Source organism: Agelaius tricolor, unplaced genomic scaffold, assembly GCF_023055355.1.
Source record: "Agelaius tricolor isolate 1412-34295 unplaced genomic scaffold, bAgeTri1.0.p SCAF_13, whole genome shotgun sequence".
In the NCBI taxonomy this organism is placed as follows: domain Eukaryota; kingdom Metazoa; phylum Chordata; class Aves; order Passeriformes; family Icteridae; genus Agelaius; species Agelaius tricolor.
In genome coordinates, this window is record NW_027269273.1 from 9,765,221 (window position 1) to 9,784,125 (window position 18,905).

The 18,905-nt window shown below is 39.4% G+C and overlaps 1 protein-coding gene across 6 annotated transcripts in view; it reads right to left on the reverse strand.

Annotated features, from left to right (window-relative positions):
* Positions 1-18,905, reverse strand: part of GRID1 (glutamate ionotropic receptor delta type subunit 1) — a 485,778-nt gene that overhangs the window by 8,414 nt on the left and 458,459 nt on the right. For 4 of the 6 annotated variants that reach the window (XM_071438687.1, XM_071438683.1, XM_071438685.1 and 1 more), the window contains 2 exons: positions 13,519-13,685; positions 11,927-12,167 (listed from right to left, as the gene is read on the reverse strand). In XM_071438687.1, the coding sequence (XP_071294788.1) occupies positions 11,927-12,167; positions 13,519-13,685 (408 nt within the window). Of the gene's footprint in view, positions 1-3,136; positions 3,173-11,577; positions 11,665-11,926; positions 12,168-13,518; positions 13,686-18,905 lie in introns of all 6 variants that reach the window. The other 2 variants (XM_071438689.1, XM_071438688.1) reach the window with 2 other exon arrangements.

The window sequence follows — 18,905 nt, forward strand, 5'->3', positions numbered from 1 at the left end:
TAATACTGCTTAGCTTACTGGCTTGCAACACTTGGGATCTTCCAAGTGAAAATTTTTTTGAGAAAAATATTTTAATTAAAGGCACCATTGTGGTGTCTGGTTTTTCACTTGTGATTTCTGTGAGCTTATCACAGAGTTCTAGAAAAGCCACTTCAAGACACAAAAGTGCTACAAAACGATGAAGCAGTTCCATCAAGGCAAAAAGAGGAAGACAAATGCCCAAACAGGAAAGTCTAATATCTTCAGAAATGTGATGCTAAAACTATGCCAAAACTGTGATAAGTTGCATTGACATCCAACACATGCAAATAAAAGCACACTAGACTGGAGAAGACAAAGATTGATGGCCCTGACCCCAGAAGGACTAAAATTTCAGAAACACAGCCAATATGGGCAGACAGGCTCATACAGGGAGGGAATAACTTGCATATGTCAATACCTCCCAGTCAGGTGCTGCTAACTGTGCCAAGAATTAAAAGCCTGTTAAAGCAGTTAATAAGACTCAGGAGATATGCAGAAAACAAAGCTTTTAAGGTAATATAGCCTTAATCATCAATCAGGGCATGTTTCTGCTTTTTTTTTTGTTTCCTGTCCTGGGTGACAACATGAAGGATTACCTTTTGATGAGAGAAAGAAACCAAGACACAAGCGCTAATATTACATTTTCATTCTGTGCAAGAACTATTTTTAACAAAATTAGGTAATTTTGCGATTAGGGCTAGGTTTCAAAATTTGAGACAAACTCCAGTGTCAGACAGACACTTCCTCTTCTGCCCTTGACCAGGAAACATGCTGGTCTCTCTCCCACCCATATAAAAGTCCTCCTGACTCATACATGTGTGTTCATAATGACAGGTGTCTGTCAGAGGTCATGAGACACAGGTGCTGGAAGGCACACCTGTACACAGTTAGAGAGGAACACTCTGAGGCACTTCCAGGCACAGCCAGCCATACTGCAAAACTGAAAAAGGAGGCAGAGAAAAAAACTGAAACAGCAAAGTTTCCATGCTCAGATACCCACAGACTATTCTCTTCTTACTCAGCATCAAACCCCACAGCTCCACCCAGCAACCAGCTTCAGTCTGTGGGGTTTCAGACATCATGGACTCAAATATTTACCTTGTTAAAGAGAAATAAAGCAGCAGCAGCTCTGCATGTGTACAATTGGTTAGGATTATTTTGAAATCCTGTATTCACCCAGGGTCATTATCATTACTTTCAGTTACAGCTCCTGCATATGCAAAGCTGTAATTTCAATTTATTCCAGGAGGCTCTGACAGATTGGCAAAACCAGGCATAATTGGCTTGCTCAAGAAGAAAAAGCAGTGATGATATATGTACTAGATGTGCTGCAAAACAATGGCAATACAGTATGGTGTTACATTAATACCAACAACCCCTTTTGAATAAGACTCACTGTGTGACACTCATTATTCCAGAGATTCCGCAGCCGACAATGCAGTGAAATGCAGGGAGACGTGTACACAGATGCAGTGGTGATGGAAGTCTGCTGTCATTAATTTAACACAGGGAGCTGACCCAGTCAAACAGCACTTAATGCTACATAAAATTTGCTGAGTGGTTTCTGAGTGTGCTCTGCTCAAAGCTGGTTTGACCATAACAGAATCTTATTGGAAATACACAGGGATGCACCTCAAGAGTCTACTTGAAAACCTGCTTTTAGAAATAGGCCCAATCCTGCAATCAAGCTTCTGCTCTTACAAGTGGAAGCTCTACCATGTATTCTAAATTAGCAATTAGCTAAATTATCGTCCATAAACCAGCTGTTAGAAGAAGGCACTGAGACTGACATCAGGTGAGGTCCAGTTGGCTGTTACCTAATTGAAAGAATAAAAGAAATGAAAGTTTTGCAGTATGTTAATTTCATTCAATGTAGAATCATCTGCAAAGAAACAGAACTTCATAAAAATTACGTACAAGAGGCCACCTTATTCACTGAGTGATGCTCTCCTTCACCAGAGAGCAGAAATTCCTTTATGAAGAGACAGTAACACTCTTTTTCCTTCTAAGTAAACCTGAAAAAAAAGTGAGACATTACAGAATCCTGCGAAGTTGATGTTAATGTGATAGAAAATCGTTTCAAATACATTGCCAAAGTTTATTTCCAGCTACCCTCAGCCAGAAAACAGGTAAATTGTTACCAAAAGCCTATACACCAAAAAAGTAACAGTGACTGGCTACAGAACTGGTAGCAAGAACCTTTATGAAGCAGTTCACATCCTCCCACAGTCCTGTTGCACACTTTACCCAGGTTGGATTTATCTCAGCTGAAATCACATCTAAGCAGGGGTCTAATTCTGACGTGTCCCACGGGTCCTGCCTGTGAGCCTTGCCAGGATTACCGCAGACAGCAATCTCCCCAGCAGGCCAGTGAAGCTGACCATGCACACCACTTTGAACCAGCTAAACCTCTCTCTTGGTCTTATTTATGCTCTTGAAGTGCATCCCTGTCTCTGTGAACAGGTACCCAGGACACAGTCCTGATGGGGAACAGCAGGCTGCCCCACAGTGGCTTGCAATGATCTGCTCCCACTTTCACCACCATGCCTTAACTAAGTGCAATCACAGAGAGAACAATCTAGACCTCACAACACACCCAAACCTGCCAGGGAAGAGCCTGTTATGAGCATTTTCATTTGTTACTCAATATGAAAGGGGACATCCAGCCTCATGCTGAGATACTCAAGCTTTAAAATCCTTACCAACCTTGGTTCACCAGCTGGTAACCCAACGACAACGAGAATGAGTGAGTGGTTCACATGGTACAGATGTTTCCACAGTTTTCATGATGTTAAAAATTAACAGGACAATAAGAGAATGCAAAGAAACATTTCTCAACACAAGCAGCAAAATGCAGTACAGAATGAGTGCTGGTTGATGAGCATGCCAATGTCTCTGCAAAGGAACTTGGGAGAAAGGAGAACTTGCAACTGGAGAAACCTCTACTGTGTACACACTACAGACTGCAGCTACAGGCATTTCCAAGAACACAGAGGTTGGGATCACGGGGAGTGCCAGGGGAAGGTAAAGATGAGGAGGAAACTAACAGGGATTCATCTGTGCAGGCATTTTCAACAAGAAACCAATCATCTGTATGTTCATTAGAAATTCTCACCATGCTTCTGAGGCCCAGCCTCACATCATTGGCCATCTCCAGATGGAAAGGGAAAGGAAGATGTGGGGAGAAAAAAAAAGGATCAAGATAGTGAGGCTAATAATGTAATTAATATTTAACTCTTTTCAGCAAACATGTACTCATCATTTCTTATAATTCTGGTCTGAAACAGCATTGCAACAAAAGAGGATGGCCCTCAAGAGGGTGGTGTTTTCAGAATTTGACATCATCTAAAATTACACTGTGAGGTGGCAATTACTCTCTTATGAAGGAAAAATTAAATTAATGAAGGTTCTATTCCAAAAATTCACTAAAACTTAATGGTTTCTTTACATTGCTTTACACATTTTTTTAATCCTAAAATATAATCTAGTCCATAAGGGATGCAATTTCTCATTCTAGTCAGCCCAAATCAAAGCAATGCTCTCCTTTAACAGTCTGAATTACTCTGCTGGAGCATCAGGAGTAACAGATTGCTCCACACCCTCGTTCTTCACCATTCCTGTCTAGTCACATGCAAATCTCAAAAGTTCCCATTTTTTTCCTAATACGCCAGGAGGAGAAGAGAGAGTTGGCACAGGAGACAAAGAATTGCTTCTACAACCTGTTTGATGCCCAGTGTTAGCTGATTTACAAAGCCTCTCATCTCCACTCCAGCTATATGAAAGCCTTACAAAATCCTTACTCCTGACTATTAGCACAATTTTTGCAATTAAAAACCAAATTTTGAAAAGGTTTCTGTGCCTCTATTCAGGGCTGTATTTTGGAAACTGCCCAAGCTTTTATTTTGACATAAGACGACACATGACTAGCCAAATTATTAAAAAAGCTCAGCATAATAAAAATCTGGCCACCAGTTACCCAAAAGATAACTCTTGCATACTTAATAATTCTGAAGAAATAGTATTTGTTGAGTGAGTTTTTGTAACTCTTTTTTATACATGTGCCTATAAATATGGGTCTGGACTTACGGAAAATCATAACCAAGCCATTGATTAATTAAAAAAAATATTTTTCACAGTATTGGTATCTGTGATACCTTAATATTTCAGTAATATTGGTCACAGATTATTTCAGGTACTATGAAATTATTTAAATTCAATTGATAAATAAGTTTATAAATCGCATGTTAATACCATTGCATGGTAAAGTCAACCTTCACCAAATAACCTCAATGCACATGTTACTCCCAGTCTCTGGATCATACATGGTGCTTCAAAGCAACTGAAGTTTGACCCTATGCCACTAAAAGGAATGGAAATGTTTTGGTGTTCTGGGTGAGATTAGAATTCACCTCTTATTTAATTTTATGTACATGCTTAAATGCTTAGTCACATCAACACCTAAGGCATTTTACAAACCACAAAAATACAAAATAAATGAGAAATGTGAGAAAAAGTCACATTTTATGCTTTTTATTATTTTAAACTTTTACTGATTTTGTTATTTTACACCCCCTTCAAAAAGTCAACTTTAAAATACCGCCATAGGCTGAGATAAGACATACAAAAATTAGCTGTGTAAACATTGTGTGAAGAATCTAAAAGAATCTGACACATTAAGGCTCCAATTCAGTAAAATACATAAGCTCATGCCAAGCTCATGAGTAGCCACAGAAGTTCTCTGGGACAGGCAATGTAATGCAAATTAAGCAAGTACTTACACTCATCACCAAACTGAAACTTTAAACAGGTTATTTCTTTTTGATTCCCCTGCATGGCAACACTCATTTTTTAAGCTTATTTCTGTGGAATAATTTTCTTCCCCCCCTAAGGTTCATGCCAGATAAATCCAGATTATATCCCTAAGGATCCCATTAGCAGGGTTTTCTTACACGACAGAGAAAAATTAAACAAACACAAAAATCCCTTCCTTGCAGTTAGGGAAATATGCTGGCACAAAACTCAATTGCTTCACCACTGCTTTGGGTAGCAGAAGCCTGGGCCCAGTGCCATAAATCACAGGGATGATATGTCACTGTTAAACCCATTACAGCCTTGACCAAAATCCATGGTGATCAATAGCAGGAGTTGGGTGATTTCATTGGATTCTGGATGTGCACCCTGCCTGGGACCAGGAATTACAGAATATCTGCTTCTCTACAGGCACCTCCAAAGAGAAAATCTTCTTTCTTCACTCACATAAAAAGCCAGCATGAAGCTAGGTAAGATGCCCTTCCAGCTATTACCAGCCTCTGTACAGCTAATTTATATATTATATAGGCCTTTTTTTTTTTCTTTGACTGGTTCTTCCAGCTTATACTTTATCATCAAGCAACAGTAAACTTTGCATTCTGGGTTGACTGGTTCCTAACACCACTTTGCTGATTTAAAAATGCTACTTAAATGAAGTTCCTCAGCTTATTACATTCAAAGATGGTTTGAAACTGAATTTCTAGATGGCATTAAAATGCATTATTTTGCCAATGTTTGCATGATTTATTTTCCCCAAACAAACCTTTATTTATTCTTAGAAAAGTAGAATACAATACAGTAGTACAAACAAATGATAATTTATATGCAACTGAGCAAAAAATGTACAAAGATTTCAGACATGTCATTAAAATACAGAAAAAAATAATTTAAAATAAAAACAAGATAAAATATAGAGAACATGCAATGAAGGGAAAATAAAACATTGGGTTGATGATCTCGTGTTTCCTTTCACTCTCAAAAGGAATCATCCTGGCACAAATCAAATTATCACATAAAAAGATAACACCACAAAGGAGACAAGGTAAATGAAGCAACAAGGAAAAAGACAAGGAAAGTGAAAATAATGGTGAAAGCAAGAGACTCTTTAATAATCAAAACCAACACTGCTGACACCGTGCTGAAGATACAGGAGCCTCAATTGCCATGAAATAGTATCTGGCTGGAGAACTAAAGTGAGATGAACACAGTACAAATCACAATTCTTAGCAGTGACAAATTTGGATCCATTGGACTCGTGGCTGCCAGCTCCTATTTCCATTTGTAAGGTACACTGGGATTCCTGCTCTTCTAATACCAGAAGAGAGCCTTAGTGGGTAACTTTCATGACTGCTAAAGCTGGAAGAATGGATTTCTGAGGGATTTGCACATCAGTGGACATGGAAAAAAGGGAGTTTAAGGCAGGTCACAAGAGGCTGCCCTGGCCAGAGATACAGGTTTTTTTTTTCTTTAACCTTGTGTACTACCAAAATACTTGTGACAATTTTTAGAATAATTTGCTGCCTCCCACTATCTCATAGAGCTCACAGATTTGAGATTCAAGACATTATTAAGCTTGGAGTAACAGGAAATAGGAATTATAAGGTGCTGTTACTAGTACACAAGACTGCTTCCACTCTGAACAGTACCTGAGATGCTGCTCCCTTTTAATAACTTAAAAATAAAAATCACAGAAAAGTGAAAAGAGTCTATTAAATAAAATTATTTTGCACTAGCATAAGCAAGGAAAGAAATCACAAACTAAGCTGTGATTGTTAATGAATTATAAATTTGACACAAGTTATGAGACAAATACTAGAAGCAACTCAAGAGGTGGAAAACTATGCTATGCCTTAACCAATAAAACCACCAAATCTTCTTGCACTAGAGATCCCCAAACGCCCTGGGTCTAGTTTCTGAAACATTCACATTGCTAGGAATAGCACAGCTGGTTTGGAAAAATAGATTTGTGATTAATCATATATATTATCTGTGAAAAGAAAGAATCAAACTAAGAATTTATTGGGGTCATTCCAACATTGTCTTTCAAGAGCTATATCAAATATAAGTGAATCAATATCACCTCTTATGAGAGATGCAACAAGTGCCAGATCCCAGAAAACAAAAAATCATCCTGCACAAGAGACTAATTTTGTTTAACATGGGGTTGCCTGTTAATTTTTTAGTGAATTATCTCATGGACAGTAAAAAATATGGGAATTTAACTTTCTTTCCATGAATAATAGGATATTTTGTCTTTGCATATAAGTTCCCATTGTTTTGTAGTGTGTGGATGAACAAGGAATGCTTTCTTCATAGCTCTGATGAGATCTGAGAAGCAATAATCTTCAGAGAATAGCACATCACACAAAGACACAGCTGATAAAGCACAGAGGATGCTGGGGAGCCCATTGCAGGAAGCAGCCATGCTGGATCATAATGACAACAAAGATGTGAAAACTGCCTTTCATTCCTTCAAAGGGGATAAAAGATACCAACAATCTGATGATGTGGCAAAGCCCTTGGCTGTTAAATGATCCAAATTACATTATGGCTTACTGATATTGTGAAATAAGTGCATAGGACTCACACAAAAGTTAAAGAAATCCAGAGGCAATTGTCAAAAGTTAACATTTATATGGTACCAGTTTTAATAACTTTATCTGATTGCCCAGTCATTTAAAAGGGATGTAAAGTGACTGAACAAAGACTCCAGAATAAATATTAATTTTTCACAACTCCCTAATTTTCTGAAGCTTATCAAAGTCAAAAGATTAGGTATCAGTATTTCAGGCTGAGTAGCAGCTGTGTAAATTCAAGATTTAAACACACAGAGATAGATGTATGAGCTGGCTAAATTTCACTGTGGGTATTGGATGGCTGGGTACCAACAATGAGTAGAGGGTGATTAAAAATTCCAGAATATTTTTTGGAAAAAGATGATCTAGTGCAAGTTTTTCTGAGTTAGAAAGTAATAAGGCAATTTTAACATTACCAGATATTTTCCAGCTTGAAGAGATTGCAAACTTGAGCCCTAATAAAAGAATGTGGCATGGTGTTGCAGCAGTACATTTTTTCCTGATGCTGGAGCTAATCTTTCTTTTGTTAATCTGATCTGATAAGGATTAAATAGGGATAACATTAAGATTTGTACAGCACAACTCATTAGAAACATTTTTACAAATCTCCTTCAAATAGAATAAAAATATCTTGTAGCAACATCCTGAAAAAGATCAACCCAGCCTTTGCTCTTCTAGCAAGAAATTTCACTATTCCTTGAAAGATACAATTGTGCACCAATGGCAACATGGAAAAATAAAGGTAATTCATCTTTCCTGAGGGTTTGCCTTAATGAATTGATATAGTGCATTGGGGCAATACTATTTTTACATTTTTGTGAGGTTGAGTTTCTTCATATGTGAAAAATGTAAAAAATATTCTAATTTGAAGCAGCGTGCCCTTGACACAACTCTTCTTATGAAGTCTACAAATGTAGATCAGGTTAATATCAACATCCAAGTTTTGCTGTCAGGTTTCAAAAGACAGGCTTCTGTTTGTCTCATAGTTAATACTACATCCTGCACACTCAGTGTAATTAAGGGCTGTGATTTATACCATGCAGACATTTGAGGCCTTGGACATCAATGTATTGGCTCAGCCAAACCTCCACAAAAGCCTAAAGAATACAAAGTGGAAAAAGAAAAGACAACTGGCAAAAAACACCACCTTAATGTTAGCTGAAAATGTTTCTCCAATGCCAAGGAAGGCAATGCATATTTTTTTAGCCACAGACTTCACTGACCCCCAACATAAAAAATAAGAGTCTCTAAAAAATGCTTTTTCTCTCTCTCCAGCAAGCTGCACACTACCCTGCCATAAATCTGCCATAGTAGTTGTACATTTATCATCCCAACATTTCTTTTTTTTGGAGTTGGCAATTGACATGATACGACCAACCAGGTGGGTCATGCCAAAGTGAGAATGCTACACAAGGGCTTCACAAGCCAAGACAACTCCTTGTTCAATTCTGGTTCCAGTATAATTTTTTTCCAAGGGATTTCTAAAGCTCCCAACAGGATGAGGGTCACAGAAGCCAAATGTTGCCACCTTCTCTTCGCCTCATTGGCAATATCAAAATCTAATCTCAGACTGCAAAGAAAATCAGCCTTCTCTGTGACCCTCCACAAGCTCTGCTTCACAGAAGAAAGTGGTTAGGACACATCCCAGTTCCCACAATTTTTATGTGATATCACAACACTTGTGTTTTGCCAAAGCCTTCCCAAAAGCAGAAGAAAATCAGCAGCGTGATTTGAGTTTGCAGCTCTTACTGAACTAATGACTTGGCTGGAGTACCAGATGCAGCTAAGAGGCAGATTTTAATGTTCTGTGTATGCTACTCATGCTGTAGCTCTGTCATTACAGCTCTTGCTGTAGAAATGCTGGTCAACACACAGTGCTGGAAATGAGCTATGCTGAACACACTGCTCCTGGAGATCAAACTCTCCTTGTGCTTTTGGTCCCCTATGCCAGGCTCAGCCACTGCCTCAAGCAGAGGACTGCCTAGGACTCCACACCCCCCTCAGCACTGGATCCTGTCCTTACCAGAGTTTTGAAACTTGGTTCTTTTAAACATGTCAAAAACCTTTAACCTGTATTCACCACCTCTTTTGAAACTTGGTTTCCTACGTTAATCACAGTAGCCATCAGATGTCCCACTTCAATCCCTCCTCACTGGTAGCACATAAATAAAATATATCAGGCCACTGATCTGCCAGGAAGTACAGCTACATTCATTTGCTAGTTTAGTTGAGTGGATGCTGTGGTCACTGTGACAAGAGCCCCAACCCCTGGTGTGCAGCAGGGCTGGAGCAATGTGGCCACATGGCATGTGTGGCCATTGGCCCAGGCAGAGGGTTCCTGAGAATCCTGCCTGTCCCTGGCTCTGGGCAGCTGTCACACTTCCCTCTGGCTGCTCTGATTGACCCAAAGGTGCCTCTAGCTGCCTGCCTGTCCTTGCAGCCAGCTGTCCCTTTGATGGGACCCCTGATTCCAGCCCACCCTGCCTGGCATACCCTCCGTACGCCTTCCTGCAGCCAGCCCTGTGCCCTCTCACCTCCTCGTTCAGCCTTCGCACCTGCTGTGCCAGGGCTCCTGCTGACTCTGCTCCCCCTCTCCTGGCAGCCTCCCCATCACTGATCTTGCTGGAACCTGTCCATGCTCTGGTTAAGTTTAATTTGCCTCTAACCCAGCCTAGTTGTGCTCCAAGGGCAGCCCAGCCCCACAGACAGCAATCTCCCCAGGCACAGCTCTACCATGGGAGTAACTTCAGTTTCCTTTAAAACACAGAAGGTTAAAAGTATTCTACATTTGACAAAGAAACTGCCAAAGAGAACTACACATGTACAAGAGCAACCTTCATCAAGAACACACTGGAGGGAAAGGGAAGGAGAAGGATGGGAAAGGGGGAAAAGCTGGGATGGGGTAGGTATAGATATGCAATAATCCTTCTTAGAGGTATTAAAAAAGAAAGGAAGGGGATGGGTGAAAAAAAGAAAATATTTAAACTCAGGAAGACAGATCCTTTTCCAGCAATGAAAACTGAGTATTCAAAACTCCTTGCAATAAAAAAGTGAACTTTTTTCACCTTAGATATATGAAACTGCCTTTAAATCATATTCTCATCTCACTCTACAGAGATAGACAAAGGCAATTCCCTGAGTGTAGAGAGGGGAACATACCACACAGGATGGCCAGATAAGTGCTTGTGCACACAGCATGAGGACACTTTGGGAAGCATCCCTGCCCGTGCCCTGCAGGATTTCAGTGTGCAGTGAAACACTGCTGGGCTTTAGGCCTTCACAGCACTAGCATAGGGGCACCTTTGGAGTTACAGCAGGAGCAACTTCTACAAGGCAGCAGGGCAAAATCATAGCATATGGAACTGTTTGGGTTGGAAGGGACCCAACTCCAGCCCCTCTGCCAAGGGCAGGGACACCATCCACTAGACCAGGTTGCCAATTTGCCAAAGCTGCTTACAGGTGACAGGTATGTCAGTTAGTCTACTGCTCCTGCAACTTGAAAAAGAGAGATTAGAATGGGTGGGCTATGTACTATTTTCCAGCTGCAGTGTAGCTCACTGCTATTATTAGCTTGTAAAAAACATCTGTTCCAAGATGAAAGCACCTACAAATGCCTCAAGTGTCCCCAAAATTGCAAGAGGTTAGTTTGTTAAACATTTAAACTAGGTAAACAAATACAGGCTTCATGCAAGACAGATCTGAGAATAGACTGATTATTCTATCTTAGCATTGCTAATTTCTTCTGGCTGCTGTGCATGGAAACTTCAAACCCAAGAACTTCTCAGGTATAATTTCCTAGATAAAACATGTTATATGAAGGTCAGCTTCCTCAGAGGCTCCTACTTTTAGAAATAAAACTGACTTCAAAAGAAAGGAAGCATTTAAACAGTGTCATGGCAATATGGCTTATTCAATTATTAACTAGCTGATTTATTTTTAATTGCTTGTGTACCTCTTCAAACTCAGCCTAGGTCAGCCATGAAGGAGAGCAGCTACCAGATGTCTGGCAGCTGCAGAGCCTGCCCAGGATGGACTCAGATCTCCCAGCCAGTAGATGGGGCTCAGATCAGAGAAAACATCACCATAGATGGCACAGCTGGGTGCCTGTGACTGGCCTCCCCGTCACTCACAGCAGAGTGGCCGAGGGCATGTTTCTGAACCACTCTCTTACCCCTAAAGGTGGTCTCTCCAGGTCAGGGCTGAGGCACATTGCTGGGGCAATGAGGGGAAGTTTGCACTGCTGCTGCCCATGCTGTATCTGCTCTACAAATAAATAGAGGACTTTAGTCTCCAGGGCTGTCAGTTTGGCACCTTCCATGTGCACAAAAGACACTTTTGTTTGTTTGTTTTTATTTTCTTAGAAACAACCACCCAAAACGTTATATGCAAAGCTTAGTATGGCAAATCAAAATAAATCAAATTTATTGCGTGAGAGCACCTAAAATCCCACAACTTCCACTTGCTCTCTCTTTCTTTTGTGTTTTCTACTTTTAATTGTGATAAGAATAAAAGTTATGGACCTCTTTCGGTGTTTCTTGATGACAACGGTTGCTGTTCCACCACAACTCCAATGCTGCCACCAAACAAGCAAGAAGAAGGCCTATTGCTAAAATGCAGAAAACTCCTGCAAAACTGTGCAGCTTGAGTGCCTTCCCATCTGTCTGTGCATTGGTATGGCTATTCAGGTCACAACGTCCCATCCGTGGCCACCACTTCTGCTTAAGAACATCCAAATCTCCACTTTCTTGCAACTCTAGGATCCTGCAGAAATTTCAAAAGACAAGTATTATTTGCAATGATACCTTTTTACAGGTTTGTTTTTTTTTTTTTTGTCTTTTCCTTACGCTTCACAGCTCTTAAATCTGCCATCCCATAATTCAAAACTCCACCCCCCTCCACCACCAGAGTGTTGTAGTCTTCATCTGAAACTCCCTTATACCAACATTTTTCTACTCACAACAGCAGGTAAACTCCACTGGGTAACTTTTGGGAAAAAAGAGACTGTCAAAAATTCCACTGCAATGCAAACAGCATTTCCAGGGGAAATCACCACATTCCAGTTAGTTATGCCTGGTCTGGCTACATTTAGCTGCAGCAGCTGGTCCCACTAGTGAAATGCTCAACCCACTCCACTGCTGCTCTCCTACAATTCCAAAAATATGTGAGGCTAAACATGCTACTGTTTGTGCACCACTTGGTACAATCTGTTTAAGCAGCGACCAACTCATTTATTTTAGTAAATGTAGATTATTCAAAAGGATTTTACTTCAATGCTGTTACTTAATGCCTGAATTACTGTGTTAACAGTTGCTAATTAATAATTGTTTTGTCTCTTGTGAAGTGTCCCGTCTTTGCATGAATGATTCATTTTGGATTTGGTTTGATAACTGTTTTAGCTGTTTACTAACAATCTTTTCTCTTGAGGCAGCTTTGTCTCCAGTTATGCAGCTGGAGTTTTGCTCCTTTTTATGAAGGAGAAGCAAGATGAGGCAATCTCACTTCAGATCCCTGCCTGGAGCAGAGCACACACTCACCTTCTGCTAAGGGCACACATGCCTGCACAGCTGTGTGTCTTCAGTTCAGGGTACACATTCACACGGACAAGAGATACCCAGCTGGTAGCTCAGAGATCACTAAAAAGCATAATTTTATAGTCTTCTGGTCTTGTCAGTCCCATGCAATTCCCTGCAATTCTTGTTGCCCTGCACCATCCCGAGTCTTCGACCTGTCCCTCCACCCTAAAGGATAAGGCAGGGCATTGCTGCTTGCTTCCTGCAGGGAGCAGCACATTGCTTCAGAGCCTGCAGAATGTGGCATGAGCTCAAGATCTCTCCTCAATCTCTCCTCTACCTCTCGCCGAGCTCTGAGGACATCAGTCCTCTGCCAGAGGCAGTGCTGGCTGAAGGTGTGAGGCCACACATCACCTCCTGTGCCCTCCTCCCAAACCAGATGCACATGGAGCAGGAGGAGCAGCAGCTTTGTGGGAGCCTGAACTCGGAACTTCTCTGCTGTCATGTATTCATTGTTCTTTATTAATTAAATGCCAAAATTAATGTGAACAGTCACTGGCTATAGACAGAAATGCTATAAAATGAGCTTTGTTTCAGTTTACCTCTGGGAGAAAAGATCTCTGTAGGGACTTCCATGCTGGAGTGCTATCCCATATCCTTTGCTGCTGATGCTGTTTCCAATGACTGTCACAGAGCATTCATCATCTGTCAGTGCAGCATATTCCACCACTGTCACATCCCACAGGAAAGCATAATTTCCCTTTTTTGCCTGTAAATACAGCATGAACACAACACAGTCTAAACTAAACTGCATTTCTAGGTAGGACAAAACCTAAGCCAGCAAACAAATCCAAATCTTGTCACTGTTCCTTGGTGGTATTTCATTAGGCCACAGTTTACACGTAGACCTTCGACATAACACATTTCTAACAGTTTTCTCTCCCAGCAGGACCTCACCTACTTCAAACCTTGCTAAAATATCTTCCATTTTTTAGTATGCACATAGGATAGCTCAGCCATCTAGAAGTGTAGGTGAAGCTTATGTAACAGGTTATTAATTATAAATGAAAGCTGTTGCTTTAGATGATGAATTTGGATGCATGTTTTGTAGGAGACATGGAATGTGACTGGTTCCATATATTTAAGTGCCAAGACTGGCATAGTATGAGCTTTAAGTGATGAGCATCACAGGCAAAAAAAATGTAATTTTTCAGCTTTGCTCATATAAACATGTAAGTAACAAATTTGCCTTGTGAGTACACACAGCTCTTCTGAGAGCTTGGTTGGTCCTGTAACAAAAGGCATGCACAGAGCTGAAAGAGTTCCCTCTTTTCTTCACAGGTAAGAAGATTCACAAGCATGTGCTATTATTTCAGTTTTGGGATAAATATTGTTTTAGCACACATCCATAAAGATATCCTTAAATATCAGCTTTAATTGGAACTGAAACCAAGGCCTGCACACAGTGTATATAATGAATGTAATTAACACAGGATGTAAGAAACATATCTGGATAGGGGTTCAGTACAGTAAAATAAAATATCATTTTCTTGGTTAAAGTAACCATTGGTTGCCTAATATATTTAAGTAGCTGAAGTCCTGTATATATTTCTTTATGGGAATTGATTCACAAAGCTCCCCTGGCTAATAGCTATAGCTCTGGCACAAAATTAATTCATCCTTCCAATTCTTTTCTAAGCTCAGTTTTGAATTCACCTGTAAGTTTGTAAGACTCCATCAGTTATTTCATTACACTGGATTCCTCAGTTGAGCAAATAAGATAATTTACTTCATCATAGTTTGACATAAACCATACCTTTCTGAAGTCCCTACAGTTGCTTACACATGACAATAAATCAAATGGGTAACATATCTTCTGGGAGGCAGAATTCAAGAATTCAAGAATTCAAATAAAGATTAAAATTATATTGCCTAGACTTCCTGTAAGGTACTTGCTGCAATCCACCTATTTTCCTTGATTCCCTTTTATCTGCATTGAGGCAATCAAAGATCCACAAAGTCACTTGCTTCTGGGTTAAAACAGAGTAGAAATGTTATATCCTTTCTCTTTGGTAAGATATGAAAGGGTCTGTACACTGAACCCTTGGAAAATATTATTTTTATTACTTAGCCACATTATGTTCCATGGTAAATAATAATTCATAGGATTCTGCTACCTATTATAGGAAACTGTCAGCATTAAAAATATGTCCTCAGGGGATCAAAAGCAGCAACACTTGTTACTGTACACAGAATTTATTCAAAATCCATGATATTAGAGAACAAAAGTCCTGCCTGATGGATATACAGAAATCGGACACCCCAGAAAGATCTGGCCTAATTCACTATGTGAATTAGGTAAAATGTGTTTTACATTTCTCTGGGTATTTTTAAGTTGGTTGGTTGAATTTTTGTCTTCTTTTTTTGTTGTTGTTTGGTTTGGTTTTTTGTATGGTTTTTTTGTTTTGTTTTGGAGTTTTGGCGTTTGGGGTTTTTTTTGTTGTTGTTTTTGGGGTTCTTTTGGTGGTTTGTTGTTTAAAGAGCTGTATTTATTTTCTCTTCTTTCAGAACTGGTCAGAAAATCATCTTTTCACATTTACAATTTAGAAAAGAACACTGACAATACAATACATTCCTTATCTCTTAGTAATACTTGAGGAATGCAATATTCCTGAAATATTCGACTTGTATTACAATGCACTGGCTAAAGAAAAAAACCAAATTATTGAGTCTACTTTTCAATCCTCAGCTTTCTGTATGTTATCTTATTTACAAGGGCTTTGTACACTGACTTTCAGTGCTGTACAGCAGATCTTTTGTAAAGGTCTACTTCTCTTGTGTTTGTAGTGCTGCTATCCTAAATCACATCCTGCAACTGCAAATGGTCAATAAACCAAGTCTGCAGAACTCTTCACACCTATTTTACATATTTTTAATGACATAAATCAGCCTATCCAATGTCATCACATCTGTAGAGCTTTATTTCTCTGACAGCCTGATCATTTTAGCATAATCAGGAATCTGCCTTTTGAACTCTTAGTTGTGTATATGTCTCAACTCCCAGAAATCCTGGGTGCAAGGCTGTGCCCCCTCCCTCTCTGATTGCCAAAACCAGAATCTCCAAAGATCCCTTTTTCCTAAGGGAAGACTTAGTTCTTTCCAAACTTCTTCCACTTGTGAAATTTTCTTCCCTGAAGAGTGAAGACCTCATACTATTAGTGTGTTCATTGTGTGGAAAGTTTTCTTACAACAAATGTTTAGTTGCTGTCTAAATTCGGCATCCTTCACTTCCCTGTTAATATTTGTTGTGACAGCTAAGCAGTATCATTTGTTCAATTTAAGGAAAAGCTGTCAAACTTTGAAAAACATATGCACACAATACATAAGTGCACACATACATGTGTGTTTGAAGTAGGCTGACTTTTTATATACCTTCATGAGACAAGCAGTAAAAGCCAAATAAAATCAAGTTGACATTTATTTTCAATGAAAAATCGACCTCAAATTTTAAATGTGGTTTAAACTTTTTTCTTTTCTTTTTTTTTAATGAAAGACTCCATGTCTTCATGTGTGCAAAAGGGCCTATGCAAATGCCAGCTGAGAATAGGTGATATAGCTTGAATGAAAAAAAATATTGAAATAAAAACAGAATAATGAGCTCAAATTTATACTTCAGTCTTCTCATTGTACTTCATATTTTGCTCCTTTCCTATGGCCTTACTGTGACTCTCAGCATACAGACATGCTTCACAACAAACTAAAAATCCTTTGGTTAAACTTTAAGAAACCTTTTTATCAGAAAGTCAGCCAAAGCAGCACTCATTTATTCCAGCCAGGTAGAACAACTACTTTGGCTTACACCAAGGACACCAGATTTATCCTTGGTTTAAGAGATTTAAGAAAACAGATTTAAGAAAAAAAGAACCCCCTGGGCAAAACTTATACTAAAAAAATATATTTATTCTTCACAATCCTAAAAAAAATTAAAAGGCCAAAGAAGATGGCTTCCTAGACAAGACAAGGGCCACAAAGAAAATAATACTCCAGGAAAGCAGTAAACAACCCCATAATGTCACTCTTCAGTGTGGATGGAGATAGAGGAATATTGTTCAAAGTGTCCTGGCTTACTGATGATTAAACAATGTTGTTTCAAAGAAAGCATGCTAAGAAATAATAAAAACATGATAAAAGATAGATTCCAGAGTAATCACTGATACATCTGTGATTTTTCTGAAACTTTTGAAGAAGCTATCATACTTAAGACAGAAGTGCCAGAATAATGCAAAATTCATCATTAATTTACTGCCAGAACAGAGTATCAGTCTAGCTGATCCCATTACGTGGCTGATACCACAGAAATATCAAAAAGTGACCTTTACATTGACATTAGTGGAGTAGTTCAAAAAGATGGTTGGGTAACATTTATTATCTATAAAAAAGTGCTTTAAGAGAAGCAACATAATTCTAATAAAAAGAAAAAACATGCCATTTGATCCTGTTGAAATGTTTCAAGCATTAAGATAATTAAGGAACCACTACAGGATTCAATAGATTCAGGTTTAAGGAAGCATTTGCTTTTGCTTCAAAGGCTGATGGGTCAAGAAATGGAGAAATTTATGAAGCTCTATGAGAGCAATCACAATTCAAAATATAAAATTCATTGTGGACAAAGTAGTTTTTAAAAAATCATACTAAATGAACTTTTAAGCTTCTTCTACTCTCAAAATTAGAATGAAGAGAGAAGAAGATCACTCTGATTTAATGCTCAGTGATCATTAAGGAAGCAAAACGAAAAGGAAAAAACTCTTACTGTGCCATTGCCTAAATCAATGACGCATTTTCATTTTGTGCTCTACTTGGTTTTGATCGCTTTTCATCAAAAGTGATACACAGGAAGAAAAGAAACAATTCAGAGGAATTTTGGCACTAAATTAATTGGACAGGGGAACCAACTATCTCAACCAAAGCAGGGCGTTATAAAATGCAATAATGAGTTTAATTCTCCTATCTGTATATATAGCAGATGCAGGATCACATGGGAATGATATTACTTCATTCTTTCAAAGCAAAAATGGGTGCTCCCAAAGGAAATAAAATCCACAGTTCGTTAGTGCAATCAATAATTACCCAGATTGCCAGCAGACGTGAAGCAAAGAGTTCACTGAGATCCTGGCTGTAGAAACTTTCCTGTGACAGCATTAGTCAATCCTCATCTGTGATAGTCCCAGACAGCTCAAAACAACATTTTGTATGGACTGGTGGTTTGTGTGGTTTGTGCTCCTGTGCTGTGCAGAGGTACTGCTAAATAGGAGGAGGCTTTCCATCTTCAATGATCACTTTCAACTACCTTGGGAATACAGCAAAAGCAGCCTTCTCCCCACCACCCTCGGCTCTCAGGAGTCCTGCTGTCACTTATGTGACAGTGAAGTGCATTCCTGCCTTTTCTTGGCTCCCCCAGTGCTGCAAAAGCTGTGCCTTGCCCATGGGAGATGGTCACTGTGGCTGCAGGGAGACTCTGCTGTGTCTGAAGAGACATCTCTGCCATGGCAACCAAACACCATGAAAGCTCACATGCCTTTGCCCCACTGCCATCCCTTTGTTTTCAGACAGTCAAAGGGAGTAGGAAAATCTCCCTGAAACGGAGAAAGATAAACGGGATAGGAACAAACACTTGAAATACCTGTCTGTGGCACAAATAACCAGCACTCCCTGTTTTGCACTGAAGTGGCATGGCTTTGTTTGTAACTGCAGCTGAACTGTGATACTGTCTGAAGAAAATGGAAAGGAGAAGGAGGGAGGAAAGAATAGTAGTGATTTTTTTCTTTTTTTGCATTGTGTCAGGAAATCCTCATTCAGAAAAATGTTTTATGAATCTTTTTATGCTAGAGAGATTTAGAGCTCCCATTTCCTATGAAACACATTTGTAAGGCACATTTACATCTCTTTCATACAGCAGTATGTGTTTATGGATGGAAACTCATTTCCTTGG